General features: G+C 35.9%; 1 protein-coding gene across 1 annotated transcript in view; it reads right to left on the bottom strand.

Annotated features, from left to right (window-relative positions):
• Positions 1–19,458, bottom strand: part of LRRIQ1 (leucine rich repeats and IQ motif containing 1) — a 229,163-nt gene that overhangs the window by 201,679 nt on the left and 8,026 nt on the right. The window contains exons 4-8 of the mRNA XM_069584152.1: positions 16,366–16,457; positions 14,767–14,884; positions 13,791–14,014; positions 8,881–8,955; positions 3,018–4,646 (exon numbers count right to left, since the gene is read on the bottom strand). Of these exons, the coding sequence (XP_069440253.1) occupies positions 3,018–4,646; positions 8,881–8,955; positions 13,791–14,014; positions 14,767–14,884; positions 16,366–16,457 (2,138 nt within the window). The remainder of the gene's footprint in view (positions 1–3,017; positions 4,647–8,880; positions 8,956–13,790; positions 14,015–14,766; positions 14,885–16,365; positions 16,458–19,458) is intronic.

Raw genomic sequence — 19,458 nt, 5'->3', positions numbered from 1 at the left:
ATTCATAGTTGTGTTCCCATATTACCAAAGGGTACTATAAAAATATTTGGAAAACTAATATTTTCGGTCTCTCATGACTTAAAAATGAACTGATTCATAGAACCTAGTGGAAGTCGCTCAGTCGTGTCCGACTCTTTGCGACCCCACAGACTGTACAGTCCATGGAATTCTCCAGGCCAGAATACTGGAGCGGGTAGCTCTTCCTTTCTTCAGGGGATCTTCTCAACTCAGGGATCGAACCCAAGTCTCCAGCATTGCGGGCAGATTCTTTACCAGCTGAGCTACAAGGGAAGCCCAAAACAGTCCATGGAATTCTCCAAGCCAGAATATTGGAGTGGGTAGACTTGCCCTTCTCCAGAGGATCTTCCCAACCCAGGAAATGAACCGGGGTCTCCTGGATTGCAGGCGAATTCCTTACCAACCAAGCAATCTAAGACTCATTCATTACATCTTGATAAAATATCACAAATTAGTTTTCCACTAAATCATCTATATTTCCCCCAAATCCTTGACAGTTTTGATAAACAAAATGACCTAAAAGAGCCACATATGTTTTTATAGAGTTCACTCTCAATTACACTTGAGAAGTTCAACCCAAGCAGTATCACTCATCTATGGTAAACTGTAATTGCCAAAGTAACAGAAGCAATGAGTGTTATGCTTTGTGTTAACAAATTCGTGATTATGCCACAATCTCAAATCTATCCAACCTGGAGAAATAATTTTGTTTAAAAAATCAGCTGCAAAGAGACTGAATCTGAGGTTTGATTAGTGGCTTAAATGAACGAGAACATAACTTCAACTAAGGCATGCAGCATCACACCACCACTCAATTACAGTCTTCCTTGAATGAAGTGAGACATTCTGACCTAAAAGTTAGTCAGCCCCTAAAATGTTATCATCTTCCATGCCATACTGTAAAGCCATAGAAAAAAGTCCTTAAGCTATACTCTTTTTTTTTTCAGTTGTTATTTAAGGCTAGTTACCATTAGTAGCAAAATACTCAAAAGAAAAATGAATTAAAGCATTCTGCTACGGGGAAAAAAAAATGTTAGTTGTCAGTAATCCCAGCTCTTCAGTCATATCCTTCTGGAGTACTATTCCATATAGTAGATGATTCAGCATTTTCAACGTTCTAACTTACTTGATGAAATAGGCTAATCATAAGTCCATTGCCGTTCTCTTCAGATGTTTGAGACCACATTTGACAATGATCATTATATACATTACAAGCCCAAGACCAAATTCTTCACATACAGTATTTGAAAACGCAACAATCCTATAAAGTAGGCATTTCTCTTCCCAGTTTATAGAAGACAAAACTGAGGCTCAGAAAGAGCAAGGTGACCCAGCGCAAGATGACACAGCCAGTAAATGGCAGAAAGAAAATGAGAACCCTGATCTTATTTGATACATTAAAAATAAAAGTCTACAGTAACGTATTTATTTGTTTAATGCCTTTTTGCCTACCAAAGTCAGAAGCATAAGGGCAAAGATGGGTTTGTTTCTGTCCCTTTAATCTAACGATAAATATGGACTTGATCATATGGGATAGATGAATATTCGCTGAGTGAATGAATAAAACAATGTATACATATTAACATTAATGTTTCCTTGTCTAAGTATCTTGCCTATATCAAGAAATCAAATAAACTTTATATTTTGAGCTTAAGGCCTAAACATGTGTATTTTAATCTTAAATCTTTAATCTTAAATCCCTTCTAGTATTTAATATTCTTTCCTGTTTTTCTACACATATGTTAGTTTCTGTCTTATTTTTGATTGAAACTATGTTTTAATAAGCATAGTAAATTAGTAGCATTTGGTGACAGCTACTTTAGTTTTTGTCTTTTGTTTTTATAATGCTGTGTAATTTTTTTTTAATTTTTTATTTTTACTTTATTTTACTTTACAATACTGTATTGGTTTTGCCATACATTGACATGAATCCACCATGGGTGTACATGCGTTCCCAAACATGAACCCCCCTCCCACCTCCCTCCCCATAACATCTCTCTGGGTCATCACCGTGCACCAGCCCCAAACATGCTGTATCCTGCATCGGACATAGACTGGCGATTCGATTCTTAGATGACAGTATACATGTTTCAATGCCATTCTCCCAAATCATCCCACCCTCCCCCTCTCCCTCTGAGACAGCTACTTTAAATTTCAGGCTTCCCTGGTGGCTCAGAGGTTAAAGTGTCTCCCTGCAATGTGGGAGACCTGGGTTCGATCCCTGGGTCGGGAAGATCCCCTCGAGAAGGAAATGGCAACCCACTCCAGTATTCTTCCTGGAGAAGGAAATGACAACCCACTCTAGTACTCTTGCCTGGAGAATCTCATGGACCGAGGAGCCATCTACCACCTTTATATAGCGCGTGACTAAATTACAAAAGGAGCCACTAGGTGGTGCTGTGGTCCAGGACTAAAACAAACCAGCTCCAAGCTGAGTATCAAGCTACAATTTTTCTACTCCAACTCTACTTTTCCAGATGACTCCATTGTTAGAAGCCTAATAATGCTATAGGCCCCTTGAAAATAGGTTTCAAGATATAAATCAAAGCTCTTCATAGTGCTTCACTGAAGACGATGCACTGAATAATTTTAATTGAGGAGATCTTTTAAGTACAACTCTTCTCAAATAGGAAAAGTATTTCATTAGTAACTCCATTGACTGAGAAAATTCTTAGATTAAATAAAAAAGAAGACTCTGAGAAACAAAGAACATATTAGTGGTTACCAGTGGGGAGAGGAAAGTGGGGAGTAAGTGAGTAAGTAAGTAAGTAAGCTACAAGGATATGTTGTACAATACAGGGAATATAGCCAATATATTATAATAACCATAAATGGAGTATAATCTTTAAAAATTATGAATTACTATATTGTACACCTGTAACCTTTTGTACATCAACTATACTTCAGTTAAAAATAAAAATTGCCTTATATAAAGATTTTTGAAGTTACATTTTAGAGAACCAATTAAAATTCAGTATGTAAAAAGTATTATAAAATACCTGCTGTAAAGTATCCCAAGGACCACATCGAAGAATTTCTAGTGTATTCAAAGGGGGCATTGTGTTGACTGGGCATTTTATAAGTCTCCTTCTTCTAACAGTTTTCTTCTGTTGATTTTGCTTGAAAATTTCACACCAGGGTTTAAATGATGTTATCCAAGCTAGCCTCTTTTCTTCAATAGAAGATAGAAGTGTTTGCTCTCTAGAGCAGGCCACTGTATTTTCACATTCAGCTGTGTTTTCATGACATTCTTCTGGAATTTCTTGAATCTGAGACTTAAGAGAGTTTACTTCTTTAAAAACCAAATAGTTCTTTGCATTATAGCCACCCAAATCTTCACAAGGAGCATCTACAATATAATTTTGCTTGTTTATTTTGCCTTCTACATTGATCACAGCATCATTAGTGTTAAAAACCAAGTCACTATTCAGAGCACTGCCTTTTGGGTTCTCCTCTGCTTCTTTAGATTTTAAATAAATTTCTTCTTCTTGTAGTAATGTATTTTCCCCTATATCTTCAGATTTTTCTAATTTCAGTGGTACTGGTTTTTGTTTTATTGTTATCACTGAAATTTCCTTTATATTATTTTCTTCATATAATGTTCCTAACTGTCCTGATATTTTTTTTTCTACTTTTTGCATCTTATTCTGTTGGTTATCATCAATTATTTTCTGTGATTCATTGTCTTTTACTTCATCAATTTCTTGATTATTTCCTAATATCATTTGGGTTTCTTGTCTCATAGTTTCATTTATGGAAGGTTTCAAGACATCCTCTTTTTGTACTTGAGACTGTAATTCTTGCAACTGAAACTGTTCTTTGACATTTTCTTTTAGATGCAGGTTTTCCAATTGATTTTTTTGATCTCTGTTTTCATAATTTCTTTTTGGCTTGACCAATTCTTCTGAACATTGTACTGCTAGGTTTTCATTTTTTTCTTCTACTTTAAATACAGCCAAAATTGCTTGGCTTGACATAGATTCTTTTAATTGCACTTGTACTGATTCTTTCAATACAAGCTCTCTATCTACATTTTTTCTCTTATCTGACTCTTCAGCTAACCAAGGGGAAGCATCTTCCCACATTTTTAACTTTCCATCCCCTAGCCTTTTGGCTCCATCATCCTTATTCTTTGATGTATCCTCAATAGATAAACGTTTGGCATTATATTCTCCCTTCTTTAATGCTCTACTTATTATCAGCTGTTTTCTTGCAGCTTCTCCCAATATCAATTTTTCCATCTTTAGTAGTTGCTCCCTTTCTTGTCTCAGGATGTTCTTTTTTCCCACATATTCTTCTTCTCTCCTTTTCCTTCCCTCTTGCATCTGCTTTTCTATCTCTTCTTCTCTTCTTTGTTTCTCCTCTAATCTTTTCCGTTTTTCTTCTTCTATCTGTCGTATTTTTGCTTCCTTTTCCTTCCACTCTTGTGCTTTCTTTTTCTTACTTTCTATTTGTTCCTTTATGATTGGGCCATATTTTTGGTAGGCCACAAATGCTTTATATTTAGCTTGAATTTTTACAGCTGCATTATGCTGCAGTTTTGACAAACACATTTTTTCTTTTTCCTGAAGGTCTTTAAATTTTGTTCTTTCTTCTTCCATTTGTAAATGTAAGTTTCTAATAAATTCCTAAAATAAAGTAAGATATATAGTAGTCAGCATAAGCTAAATGTGAAATATTACTAAAGTATCATGTGAAATATAGATTAAAACAAATACTGAAACTGAAATCATAATAAAATCAATAGAAAACTTACTTACAGGAACTAAAGTAATTTATTTAAAAGGGCATATTTATTTTTAAAAAATATTTAAGAGCTTCTATCAATTTAGTAAGCTGATACTCTAATATTATGACTTCAATTGAAATTGGGGAATTGAGCAATTCTTTGATGATAGAAAGCATATGCAGTCAGAATGACACAGAGAAAAGGCAAGAAAAGCCAAAATCTAAAATTTGTGTAGGAGAAAAGGACGTCAAAGTTCATAAGATGGGTGTTCTGATAAAAGAGACCCCCTAGAGCTGGCAGCACAGGGACTGCAGAGACAGGCGATGATTTTATAAGTTATAGTATAAGGAAGGTGAGGCAGGAGATACACCTAAGTCTAGTTATATATCTTATCCTGTCTATTAGGAGAGCTGATAAGCCCATAACGCACTGAGAGGTAATCCAGAGTTGGGTGAGAATATCATTGTCACTAAACACCTAAAACAAAAGTAAACAGATCCACAAAATTGGGCAAATATTTAGAAAAACTAACACAAATGATGTGAAGTGACAAAAATGCTTCAATAAGCAAAAGGAAGGTCCAATTTCTGAGAGAACTATTTAAGTAAAAGCTAAAGATATTTTTAAGAAAAAAATGTTTAAATAAGATTCTCATATAAAAAATGAAATGCAAGTGCCCAAATAAAAACATATGACTCACTCAAACAAACAAAAATCAAGATAAAATGGTTGAACAGATAAATGCCTATAACAAAAATTGAAATCCTATGTGTATTGAATAGTAAATAGACATATTTTATTTTTTATTTCCACTTGAAGAGTTACATTTCATATAAAAGTTTACAAATAACGGTTTTTATTTTGATTTTTTCAGTATGAAAAATTGCCTTGATGGCATATTATGATGTAATGCTAACTGCTTGTAGAATAGTTAAACGTCAGTATTGAAACCTAATCTTTAGCTGCCATCTTATAGATACAAAAGAATGTTCACCAAGCATGTATTTTGTATTTTGTTGCATTGTACACTGCAACTAATAAGCCAAGGAATCGACATATATTAGGTGTGTGTACTGTTTCTAAAAACCACAAACTAAGAATGATAAATTATCAATATAGTTTAGTATTTGCTAATTTTACTACACTCTTTTGTTATATATATGTAGGGAAGTCATAAGGGATTATAAATTCTATTTGAGTAAAGATTAAAACCATATATTTTATGATAAAGGGCTTTTAACTTAAGATGGCCAAAGCAATGATATTATATATTTGCTGTAAAGAGAATTATAAGAGTTTTATTTTTATGATATTAAAAGTTACTTAATAAAGACTTGTCTCCATTAAAAAAAAATCAAAATTAGATGTTTCCCAAAACAATATACAAAACACAAAGTTATGAAATATACGAAGTTCAGGTGTAAAGGCAATCAACACAGAAACTTCAACATATGATTAACAGGAGTTCCAAAATAAAAAACTGAGAAAAACTGAAGAGAAGAGAATCATAGAAAAATATTTTCTAAACCAAAAACAAAGGCCTTCAGATGAGTCAATTTCGCGCACACACACACACACACACACACACACACACAAAATGATGGCTCATATAGTAAACACTAACAATATTTCAGAACACTAAGGAATATAAGCTCTATGAAGGCAAGGATTATTTCTGTTTTATTCACTGCCGTATCCTGAGTCCTCACAGAGAGGTACCCACCTGGCATACAGTAGAAAACCAGCAAATATGTGTGGATGAATGCAAAAAGTGAAAAATCTTAAAGCTTCAAAAGACGTTAGTAAATGAGCATCAGATTTGCAATCAAAGACAGCATGCGCTTCGTGTGTGCTTAGTCGCTCAGTCATGTCTGACTCTTGAGACGCTATGGACCGTAACCTGCCAGGTTCCTCTGTGCTTGAGGATTCTCCAGGTAAGAATACTGGAGTGGATTGCCAAGGCCTCCTCCAGGGGATCTGCCCAACCCAGGATTGAACCCAGGTCTCCCACATTGCAGGTGGATTCTTTACCAGCTGAGCCACAGGGGAAGCCCAGAGATGGCGTGTGCAAAAATAAACATGTAATGGAGTTCTATCTTTAAATTGCTAAAACCAAATTGTAATAAACCTCCATTCTGCATCCAAGAAAACTAATCAGTCAGTTTTAAAAGCAAAATAAAAACATTTTCAATTGTGCAAACATTGAGAAAATTTCCTGTCCAAAAGTATACTTTTGACAAGTGTTTAGCTCTATACTCCAAGAAAGGAGAACTGAGTCCAGAAAGCAGAGGAAGACTGAGGATTCAAAGAACACTAATCAGAGAGAGCAAGGAGATCAAAGAAGTCCATCCTAAAGGAAATTAACTCTAAATAAGGACTGATGCTGAGGCCGAAGCTCCAATACTTTGGCCACCTGACATGAAGAGCTGACTCATTGGAAAAGACCCTGATGCTGGGAAAGATTGAGGGCAGGAGGAGAAGGGAGCAACTGAGGATGACATGGTCCGATGGCATCATCAACTCAATGGACATGAGTTTGAGCAAACTCAAAGAGATAGTAAAGGACAGGGAAGCCTTGTGTGCTGCAGTCCAGGGGGTCACAAAGAGCTGGACACGGCTAAGGGACTGACGGAACAACAATGATCCAATGAACCCTTAACACTTAGCACTTACGTTTTTTATTCTGTCTTCTTCTTTCCATCATTTCATCTAAGGAGGAACATCAGCTGCCAGTTTACTGTTGCTCCTTTTTAGGTAATGCACCTTTTCCTTGACTGATTTTAAGATTTCCCCTCCTTATTTCGAATTTTAATAGTTATACTATTCAATCCCAAGGTGTGATTTTCTTTGTATTGACTCAACTTGGGGATCTTTACTCATGTTCAAGTTGAATTTTCTAAAACAATTTGAAACCATTTCAACTATTATTTCTTTACCCATAGGTTCTGCCCCATTCTCTCCTTTCCTTCCAGATTACTATTTTATACACATTTTTAATATTTTCATTATGTATCACATATTTCTTGTTCTCTTTTCTGTTTTCCCCATTTTTGTCCTCTCTGTGATTATATTTGGGCATTTTCTATTGACTTTTCTTTAGCTTCAATAATGTTCTCATCTGTTTTGTCAAATCTAATGTTAAACTTATCCACTGAAATTTTACTTTTTTACACTGAACTATTCAAGTCTAGAATATATACTTTGTGCCTCTGTGTTGTGCTAAGTTGCTTCAGTTGTGCCCAACTCTTTGTGACCCTATAGACTGTAGCCTGCCAGGCTCCTTGGTCCATGGATTTCTCCAGCAAATACTAGCGAGAGCTGCCAAGCCCTCCTCCAGGGGAAGAATATATACTTAGTATTACATTAAAGATTCTAATTTTCTTTTCATATCTCCTATCTATTTTGCTACTGCATAGTAATTATGGGAATTTCATGGCTCTCCTAACTCCAACGTTTGGATTACCTGTGAATCACTATTGTCTTTTTTTTCTTGTCATTCCTATTGAATCTGTGTCTTCACATGCTTAACCAACATTTTTATTTAAAGATGGATAGGATATGCCTACTTTTCCAGGAATGTGTTTATATAAACTAAAAAAGACTTGGAAAAATACAAAGAAAGGTAATATTTGTAACTACATTACAGAATTATGGGAAATTTTACCTACTTTTTACTTGTAATTACTTAATCTTATATAAAAACTGAAGTGTAAATTAGTTAAAAATTAATAAACATGTCATGTTAAACTTAAAGGGATACTTAACACATTCAATTAGTTGCATTAAAGAAATGCAGTAACTTTTCATAACAATCCTCAATCATAATGAAATAACGGTATGTTTCCTCATACATAATGTTTCCTCAAACATAACAGTATGTTTCTTCAAACCTTAGAAGAAATTTTACATTTACAGTTTTACATAGACATATTCACTAACTGAACCAGTTTACCTTCTGTGTCAGGATATTTCATTTCAAGGAGAGTTTCCAGTGACTAAGTATTTTTGAAACTTGAGTAAATTAAATCCTATACCAACTAGGCAATATTATTTTAAAATATTCAGTCCAAGCATAGCAATTTATTTCAAATGGAGAATGATTATTGTGCTGCCTACAAACAATAAATACATACCTCATGCTGTTTAAATCTCTCATTCCATATTTTCTCCTCTTTATGAAGTTCATCATTCATCTTGTCCTGTTCTTGCTGAACAAATGATAATATTGAAATATGATATTCACATGTCAAAAATATTATGTTTATTTTGTGTGGCTCTTACAACATATATTAGTAAACAATGGTTAAAGATAATAACTCACCCAATGGCCCCCAATTATTAGTACTGGAATAACAAATTTGATCTCAACTTAAAATATCATAAAATGATACCTAGGTTTCCCATTAGCACATGAAGATATCTGTAATCTTGGAAAGCTGTTTTATTAATTTGAGTATATTTATTTACATAATAAAATGCACTAGCTAGAAATACTCCTGGATAATGCAAAAATTACAAATGACAATGTATGTTAAGATGGGTTTTGCATTACAGGTTTTTTTTTTTCTCTCCACACTATTTCATTTAATTCACATAATAAATCTTCTCAGAGGGTAATTGTTTTCTTTCATTAATTCATTACTAGCATCTATTTTGTTAAGTCTCTGAAAAATAAACAAAAATCAGTAAAGTATAATCCCCTTCCTCAAAAACTTTACCTTTAGTAATTCTAAAATGCTATCATATGTTCACACATTACCCCAAATTTAACAGAATAAGTTAATCACAAGATAAGAACTATAAGGATTACAGTAGGAAGAGATGTAATAATTAGAGGATTATGAAAGGTTCATACAAAAGATTGTTTTTGAAATGACTCGGCTTTTAAGAGATTAAGTAAACATTTGAGGCATTTATTAAAAAGTTTTTGAACTAGGAAAATGATTACAACCCAGTTTTAGGAAAATTGTTAAGTTACATTTGATAGCAGTCAGTAAAGAATATGCCTGCAATGCAGGAGACCCGGGTTCGATCCCTGGGTAGGAAGATTCCCTGGAGAAGGAAATGGCAACCCACTCCAATATTCTTTCCTGGATAATCCCATGGACAGAGGAGCCTGGCAGGCTACAGTCTACGGGGTCGCAAGAGCTGGACATGACTTAACAACGAATCCACCACATTTAATAAGAAAGTAAGGCAAGGGGATCAGTGAAGTAGGTATTAGAGAAGTCCATGACAGAATCAGCAAGGGCCTTCTACAGATGAGGTCACAGGAGTCAGAAGAGATGCAAACACGATGCAAATATGAAACTGCCACCCACTGCCCACTGACTGAATCAAAGGAAGTGGGAAAAGCTCTTTGGAAATTATTTCATGTGAGCTGTGGGAAATTTTACTGGCATTTAAGCATGGAAATAACATTTTTTTTGGAAAATAATTATCCTGACTGCATTACCGTGCATGAGTTTCCAGAATACAAGACCAAAAATAGGAAGGTCAATTAGAGAGTATAGTAAATATTCCAAGCTAGACATTAGGACATCCTGAACTATGGGGTAGCAGTCGACACACGGATGAGACAGTGGATAATGAACTATTAGAAGGATAGGACCATAAAAGAGAGAGAAGAGTCAGAAATGGTACTCATCTTTTTAGCTTAGTCTAAGATGAGGGCATAGCTCATCAAAATAATGACTAATGAATACCAGAGGAAGAGCATGACTCAGAAAGACAATGATCCATTGAGACAATTAGATCCATTAAGTTCTGAGTATGGAACAGTTATATAGTTCACTTTATTTTATAACTATAGATTTGGCTCTGAACAGCCATTGCTATGTTTGAGACTATCATGAGAGAAAATGCATGGGATAAGAAAAGAAAGAGCAAAAGATGGAATCCAGGGTAGGACACATTCAGGGAGAAGGAAAAAAAATTAACCTAAAAACAGATACCAAGGAAAAATGGATAAACATGTAAGAAGACAATCAAGGTAGTGTGGTCCCACAGAAGTGAAGGGAAAATCAAACGGTCAACAGATTTTTACTGGCATAAAAAGGAAAAGAGGCAAAAATAAATACTGACTGGTGGCGCAGATGGTACAGCATCTTCCTGCAATGTGGGAGACCCGGGTTTGATCCCTGGGTTGAGAAGATCGTTTGCAGAAGGAAATGGCAACCCACTCCAGTACTCTTGCCTGGAAAATCCCATGACGGAGGAACCCTGATAGGCTACAGTCCATGTGGTTGCAAAGAGCTGGACACGACTGAGCAACTTCACTAGAACCTGTGGGTGTGGTTCTAGAAGTCATTGTATTTTTATCAAAGTCAGCTTAGGAGCCAGTTTTGTTTTGGTTTGGTTTTGTCAAAAGCAATTTAATTCACTGGGATGGAGGTGGAAGGCACCTAGAAGGTTTAGATTTGAATGAAAGATGAGGAAATGGATTGAGCACAAATAACTACTCCTTAAGAAGCCTGTCTATGATAAGTAAAGCTAAAGAGCAGCTAAAGAAAGATATTTAAACAACAGTGATCTGAGTTTTCTGTTTTGTTTTATTTCTAGGACACGCGAAAATTGAACGTGAGTATAAGCAATGAGAAAGGAGGAAGTCGTAGGAGCATTTTAACATACAGGAAACAGTAAAAGTAAACTGGAAAACGGTAGAATATAGAGCAAAGAATGAAAAGTTGGCCTTTGGTAGACACTCTCTTACGGAGATAAGAACAAAGGCAGAAAATAAAGTTAAAAAGGCGACCACAAAAATTAATGTTAACTAGATATGGGATTGGGGAAGGACATGGCAACCCATTCCAGTGTTCTTGCCTGGAGAATCCCAGGGACGGAGGAGCCTGGTGGGCTGCCGTCTATGGGGTTGCACAGTCGGACACAACTGAAGAAACTTAGCAGTTAGCAGATGTCAGATTAGAAAGAAAAAGAAGTTCGTAATTGAGGCAAAAATGTGATCGTTTACTAATAACAAGGAAGAGGGAGTTGGGTAGAACTCTTAAGGAAATAAATTTATAATAGCAGTTTTAGAAATGGAAGAAGCAGCTAGCAAAGACACAGGTGAGAATTACCGAGTACGTAAATTATCTACTTAGAAGCCATCATTATAAAATTATGGAAAGGTCCCAGTGGCAAACTTTGAAGCTCCAAGGTAAAACGAAGCACACATTTAGAAACTTATTAATCTACTGCTGCTGCTGTTGCGAAGTCGCTTCAGTCGTGTCCGACTCTGTGCGACCCCATAGACGTCAGCCCACCAGGCTCCCTTATCCCTGGGATTCTCCAGGCAAGAACCCTGGAGTGGGTTGCCATTTCCTTCTCCAAAGTGGAAGGTGAAAAGTGAAAGTGAATTCGCTCAGTCCTGTCTGACCCTTAGAGACCCCATGGACTGCAGCCTACCAGGCTCCTCTGTCCATGGGATTTTCCAGGCAAGAGTACTGGGGTGGGGTGCCATTGCCTTCTCCACATTAATCTACTAATGTCATATATATTTTTAAATAATAAATTTATGATAAAGTACAAATTGCTTTCAAAAACTAAGTTATAATTTTTAAGGGTAAGGCCCTGGCATTAGATTTCTTTTGTAACATCAAGTGAATAGCTGAAAGTTTTGCCCTTGAAGTAGTCAGTAAATTTGTGTTACAAAACAAACTAAAAATGGCAATGAAAACAGAATTTAAAAATCAGCTGTTTTTTAGAAAATATCACTAACAATCAATAGCAGTGATACATTTTGCCACAAGCCAGGAAACACTACTCCAATAATCTACATTGTATTAACTTCTATTCTGGAATGGGAAAAAAATAGCTTCTGACTTTTGAAAATAACTAATCTAGTCTGTGGAAAGGAAAATATTAACTAAAAGGAAGCTAAAGATTTGTAGCTTACTATCAGTAAAAGGCATGGACAAGCTGGTTCTGCAATATTATCATTGTTTTTAACGTATTTACTTTCTACATAATTCAGAAATGCAATGTACTCAACATGGGAGGCTAGGATACCCTGAACTACCTATGTGATGACATGCTAATGTTCTGTACATGGAAGACTCAAAACTAGTAAGTTGGGAGTAATACATAAGCTAACTTTAGTAATGCAAAACAGATGTAAGTCCTGCCTGTTACCCATACAGTCTAAGGATCCTGATGGTCCACAAGTGAGTCCCAAAAATCCACCAGTTTCTCCAGATACCACTACCATGGCCTGAGGATGTGGACCACCTGAGGAGCAGCTGGGAGAAAACAGAAAGGAAAACAACACAAAACTCCCTTATGCCAAAAATGTTCTAGTCCCAGAAATTAGCTCATTCATGGGAATGGAGCACAACTATTACCTACATGCCTGAACCACTTAAACCAAATATGTCTTACATAATTGCTAGTATCAGGCTACATAGTAAGGACATTTTGTGATGGAGAAAATTCTGTTGCCTTTTTCTGTGATTAGAAGGGCATAGAAAAGCAACAATTTATGTTGTAAATGTCAGCTTTTTTAGGACAGTCTTTGAAACTTTATAGACTCTGGGGGATCTCAAAATCCAAAGCAGTACCTGAAATTACAACGAATTTCACGGAAAATAAGCAAGGGGTCCATATTAATACTGTAAATCCCCAATGGGCTGCTTTGATTATTGCTAAGTCACTTCAGTCATGTCCAACTCTGTGTGACCCCATAGACAGCAGCCCACCAGGCTCCCCTGTCCCTGGGATTCTCCAGGCAAGAACACTGGAGTGGGTTGCCATTTCCTTCTCCAGTGCATGAAAGTGAAAAGTGAAAGTGAAGCCGCTCAGTTGTGTCCGACTCTTTGCAACCCCATGGACTGCAGCCTACCAGGCTCCTCCATCCATGGGATTTTCCAGGCAAGAGTACTGGAGTGGGGTGCCATCGCCTTCTCCAGCTTTGATTATTAGGACTAATTAAAACCCATAGAATGGAGCTCGAGCTACACCAAAATCCAAAACATCAGTACTGTTCAGGAGTTACTGATTCAAAAAAAAAAAAAAAAAAAGAATGAAAAATAAAAACACGAAAACTTACCTTCCGAATATTCTCTAATTTCTTCTTTTCAACTTCAAATTGTTTCATCCAACAATGTCTCTTTTCTTCTTCTTCTTGAAACTGCTTTTCTTCTCTATCCCTCTGAACTTTGAGAGTTTCTTTCTCTTGGTCTTCTAGTTCTTTCTGTTTGTCTTGCCAAGCCTCAAAGGACTGCCGACATCTTTCTTCCACTTCACAGTATCCAAAATTTATATCAGCATCATCTGTAATCATGAAGAGAAAAAAATTTATTCAAACCAGTCAAAGCTGATTCAATATAAAATTTAAAAGTAATTTCAAAATAAAGAAATAATGTCAATATGTTACCAAAGTGAAAGCGACAAGATGCTAACGCACAAAACACATGTAAACTCCATTGCAGTCAATAAGGAAATCATATAACTTGCCAAACTATTCCAGAAAACTATGTGTTTGTATCTGGGTGTGCGGGCACATGCACGCATTCATGTGTGTGGTGAGAGACATATATGGTTAAGAGATACTTAAAAAATGCAGGTCTGGGTACATCTATTGCAGTCAGCTCTACATGTGGAAAATTTTCAAATATACTTATATAAAGTTAAATTGAAAGTGAAGGTCGCTCAGTCATGTCTGACTCTTTGTGACCCCATGGACTATACAGTCCATGGAATTCTGTAGGCCAGAATCCTGGAGTGGGTAGCCTTTCCCTTCTCCAGGAGAATCTTCCCAACCCAGGGATCAAACCCAGGTCTCCCGCATTGCAGATGGATTCTTTACCAGCTGAGCCACAATGAAGTTAATTTAGGAGTCATAAAATAAAAAAAAAAAACCAACTATGAAACATGTAATTAAATAACCATAGTAAGTGTACAGTATTTTTCAAGTACCATGACTATTTTCTTCTAAATGGCAAAAAAAACTGTTTAAGGATTTTAGATAATTAAAGTGAATCACATTAAAATGATCAAAAGTATCATCAAGCAAGTTAATCCACCTGGCAAACCATGTTCATCCACCGGCAAATCACAAAGATCAGACTCCAGAACCAAATCAGGACTGCCACAATGAGTGTTACTTCTTAGAAATTCTTCTTTTTCTATTTCAGATAACATCTAAGAGGTTAAAGAAAGTACCAATGATTAAAGAAAAACAAAACAGAGAGTAAAGTTGTCATTTCAATAATGTATTAAGTATTTACACATACATATCTAGAAAATTATTTACTTCAAATTGCTCTCAAATACAATTATATAGCACATTGATGATTATTCTTTTATGGTGAAGAAAAATGCTTTTCTCAGGGAAGCAAATTGTATTTTCCCCTCCTTATATATTTCAGAATTCTAATTACTTTCTAATATTTACTTACAATATTCAAAATTAACCTGCTTGACACTCATGTCCAAATGTTTCTATTAATATTTGTTTCCCCCAACATCTTTTTATATTTCCTTTCTGCAGCAATTGCACATATATACAAATTGCTAATATATTCAATATGTTTTAAAGACAATTTTTTTCTAATTTACCTTGAAATATATATGTTATAATTTTGATTTATATTTTTCCATAATTAGGTTTCCACCATGCTCCGGCTTAAAAGGTACAGGATATCTATTCCAATAAAGTAGCAATATAATTCAAAATTAATATGTCAGGACTGAGTGCTACCAAAAAATAGAGTAAGAAACATACATACAAGTAATTTTCAAATTCTGCTAACCTCATAAAGAGCAAGAATACTGCTGCTGCTGCTGCTAAGTTGCTTCAGTCGTGTCCACCTCTGTGCGACCCCACAGACGGCAGCCCACCAGGCTTCCCCGTCCCTGGGATTCTCCAGGCAAGAACACTGGAGTGGGTTGCCATTTCCTTCTCCAGTGCATGAAAGTGAAAAGTGAAAGTGAAGTCGCTCAGTCGTGTCTGACTCTTCGTGACCCCATGGACCGCAGCCTAGCAGGCAGGCCCCTCCACCCATGGGATCTTCCAGGCAAGAGTACTGGAGTGGGTTGCCATTGCCTTCTCCGAAAGAGCAAGAATACAGTTACATACAATTAGAGTTATGTAAAAAGAGTAAGAAAAGTGAACAAGATGCTGAGCCTGTGGAAGAGACTTTCTCTGAAATACATTTCCAGGAGTTTTACCCCAAAATCTTAGGCTTTCCTTTACTCTCATTCCTTTACAGATGTTTTTATTTTACCTTAAAAAAAAAAAAAGACATTCTACATTTAAAGTTTCTACAGGGTATTTAAAGACTGCACTAATCACACTACATTCTTAAGCAACATAACAATATTAGAGTATATTTCATTGTTTTCCTTGGATTTTTTAGGTAAAAAATACCATCCAATATAGTTATGCTGGTCTTATTTACATTAAATTTCCAAGTATTGCTGGCTCAAATCACCATTTCTAATATTTTAAAGACTGTAATTTGCATTGCTTTATATTCTATGCCAGAAGAGAAAATAAAACCAACAATTATTTGCTTAAAATAGTTAAAATTTTAAGATAGTGAACTTTAAATCCTATATGAGATGAAAAGGAAAATTTCTAACCATATAATATTGAGCACTTTCAGTCAAACAATATATACCTTTATTAACTGTTCTGGATTTTCTTTACACTCAGTTGGTAATTCTATCCTTAAATGTATATGATTATTAGAAACTCCTCCATAACCACAGCCTATAAAGAGAAAGAAGTTATAACATTTTTAAATATTAAAGCAACACACATGTTAAAATCCCAAACTATTTTATCATCCTTTAATCTTAAATTCTTTATTATAGAATAGTCTTGATCAAAGCAATATTAAAATACTGAAGAACCAAGAACAGAGGAAATCTGTAATCTTTATTCAAAAATAAAAGCAACAGATTTTTAGAGTACTCTTATCACCTTTCATATTCTAGAACTGAAGTTCACTTTCCATGTATACAGAATAATGCTGTGTTTAATATCACAATAACACCTTGACTAGAAATCAGCAAAGGTTCAAGTCTACATGCCACAAACAACATAATCTTGCACAAGATACTGAAAATGCTTTAATAAAAGTCTCAATTTAAAACATAATGACTAACATGTTCATGAAAGAAACTTTCATTCCCAATTTTGTGAGGTTTTGTTGAATTTTAGTGTCTTTTTATCATCTGTGAAGAGGTAGTTATGTTTCTTTTTCTTGTTCAATTAGCTTGTTTTATTCCTTGGTTGTAAAGCATTTTTTTTTTTTTAAAGATGACCATTCTGCCAATTAACTGACTATTCACAAGTATTTTGAGCAGTATGATAGATTTTCTTTTTCAACACCCATTCACAATCTCTCTGGCATGTTTTCCTATGTGAGAAGCTGAAAAGCAAAAAAAAAAAAAAAAAATCTTCAGATTCCTTTGAAGGTATGTTTCTGAGGTTGATTTAGATTCAGCCAATTGATATATTTGTGCAAGTCTTTATTTTCATAAAAATATTATGTGTGAAGAAAGGCAGAGAGATACTTTCATTTTTCTGGCTCAGACTATGATAGAGGGAGCTTTGGGTTGGAGGTAGGAGTGTATAGAAGAGGATTAATATCTCTGAATTGCTTCATTTTATCAGCAGCTCCTGCTACAGCACAGTTTCACAGTGTGCATGCCTGTCTTTTTTCCTACACGTTAGTATTCAACATAGAATCTGATTTCTTCAGTTCTATTAACAATTCCATTATTTATTGTAGTTACTATTAATAGCCTCCAAAGATGTTAGTCCTACACTTCCTGGTATGTGTATCCTGTGTACTCCCCTCCCACACAGAATCTGTGCTGACCCTGTGTAACCATCAGGATGCAGTAAAGATGTTGCATGACTTTGGAGAATGTCATCTGAAGCTTTACAAGGTACCACCTTAGTCTCTTAATATTTTATTCATGTTACACTCTTTCTCAAAATCCAGGTGCCATGCAAGCTACAGAGAGAGACCACATGTAGGTGCCTCCTCCAACTGACAGCCCCACATGAATTCTCAGCCAACAAACTGCATCAACTGCAAGCCATATCAGTGAGCCATCTTAGAATTCCAGTCCAGTAAAGACTTCAGTTAACAAAAACAAGACCAGGAGCTGACTGTGGCTCAGATCATGAACTCCTTATTGCCAAATTCAGAATTAAAATTGAAGAAAGCAGGGAAAACCGCTAGACCGTTCCGGTATGACCTAAATCAAATCCCTTACGATTATACAGTAGAAGTGAGAAATAGATTTAACGGCCTAGATCTGATAGATAGATGAACTATGAATGAGGTTCATGACACTGTACAGGAGACAGGGATCAAGACCATCCACATGGAAAAGAAATGCAAAAAAGCAAAATGGCCCTCTGGGGGGGCCTTACAAATAGCTGTGAAAAGAAGAGAGGCGAAAAGCAAAGGAGAAAAGGAAAGATATAAGCATCTGAATGCTGAGTTCCAAAGAATAGCAAGAAGAGATAAGAATGCCCTCTTCAGCGAATAATGCAAAGAAATAGAGGAAAATAACAGAATGGGAAAGACTAGAGATCTCTTCAAGAAAATTAGAGATACCAAAGGGACATTTCACGCAAAGATGGGCTCGATAAAGGACAGAAATGGTCTGGACCTAACAGAAGCAGAAGATATTAAGAAGAGGTGGCAAGAATACATGGAAGAACTGTACAAAAAAGATCTTCACGACCAAGATAATCATGATGAAGTGATCACTAATCTAGAGCCAGACATCTTGGAATGTGAAGTCAAGTGGGCCTTAGGAAGCATCACTACGAACAAAGCTAGTGGAGGTGATGGAATTCCAGTTGAGCTGTTTCAGATCCTGAAAGATGATGCTGTGAAAGTGCCTCACTCAATATGCCAGCAAGTTTGGAAAACTCAGCAGTGGCCACAGGACTGGAAAAGGTCAGTTTTCATTCCAATTCCAAAGAAAGGCAATGCCAAAGAATGCTCAAACTACTGCACAATTGCACTCAACTCACATGCTAGTAAAGTAATGCTCAAATTTCTCCAAGCCAGGTTTCAGCAATACGTGAACTGTGAACTCCCTGATGTTCAAGCTGGTTTTTGAAAAGGCAGAGGAACCAGAGATCAAATTGCCAACATCTGCTGGATCATCGAAAAAGCAAGAGAGTTCCAGAAAAACATCTATTTCTGCTTTATTGACTATGCCAAAGCCTTGGACTGTGTGGATCACAATAAACTGTGGAAAATTCTGAAAGAGATGGGAATACCAGACCACCTAACCTGCTTCTTGAGAAATCTGTATGCTGGTCAGGAAGCAACAGTTAGAACTGGACATGGAACAACAGACTGGTTCCAAATAGGTAAAGGAGTACATCAAGGCTGTATATTGTCACCCTGCTTATTTAACTTCTATGCAGAGTACGTCATGAGAAAACGCTGGACTGGAGGAAGCACAAGCTGGAATCAAGATTGCTGGGAGAAATATCAAGAACCTCAGATATGCAGATGACACCACCCTTATGGCAGAAAGTGAAGAGGAGCTAAAAAGCTTCTTGATGAAAGTGAAAGAGGAGAGTGAAAAAGTTGGCTTAAAGCTCAACATTCAGAAAACAAAGATCATGGCATCTGGTCCCATCACTTCATGAGAAATAGATGGGGAAACAGTAGAAACAGTGTCAGACTTTTTTGGGGGGGCTCCAAAATCACTGCAGATGGTGACTGCAT

Source organism: Ovis canadensis, chromosome 3 (genome assembly GCF_042477335.2).
Source record: "Ovis canadensis isolate MfBH-ARS-UI-01 breed Bighorn chromosome 3, ARS-UI_OviCan_v2, whole genome shotgun sequence".
Lineage (NCBI taxonomy): Eukaryota > Metazoa > Chordata > Mammalia > Artiodactyla > Bovidae > Ovis > Ovis canadensis.
This window is presented reverse-complemented; position numbering and strand designations above follow the sequence as displayed.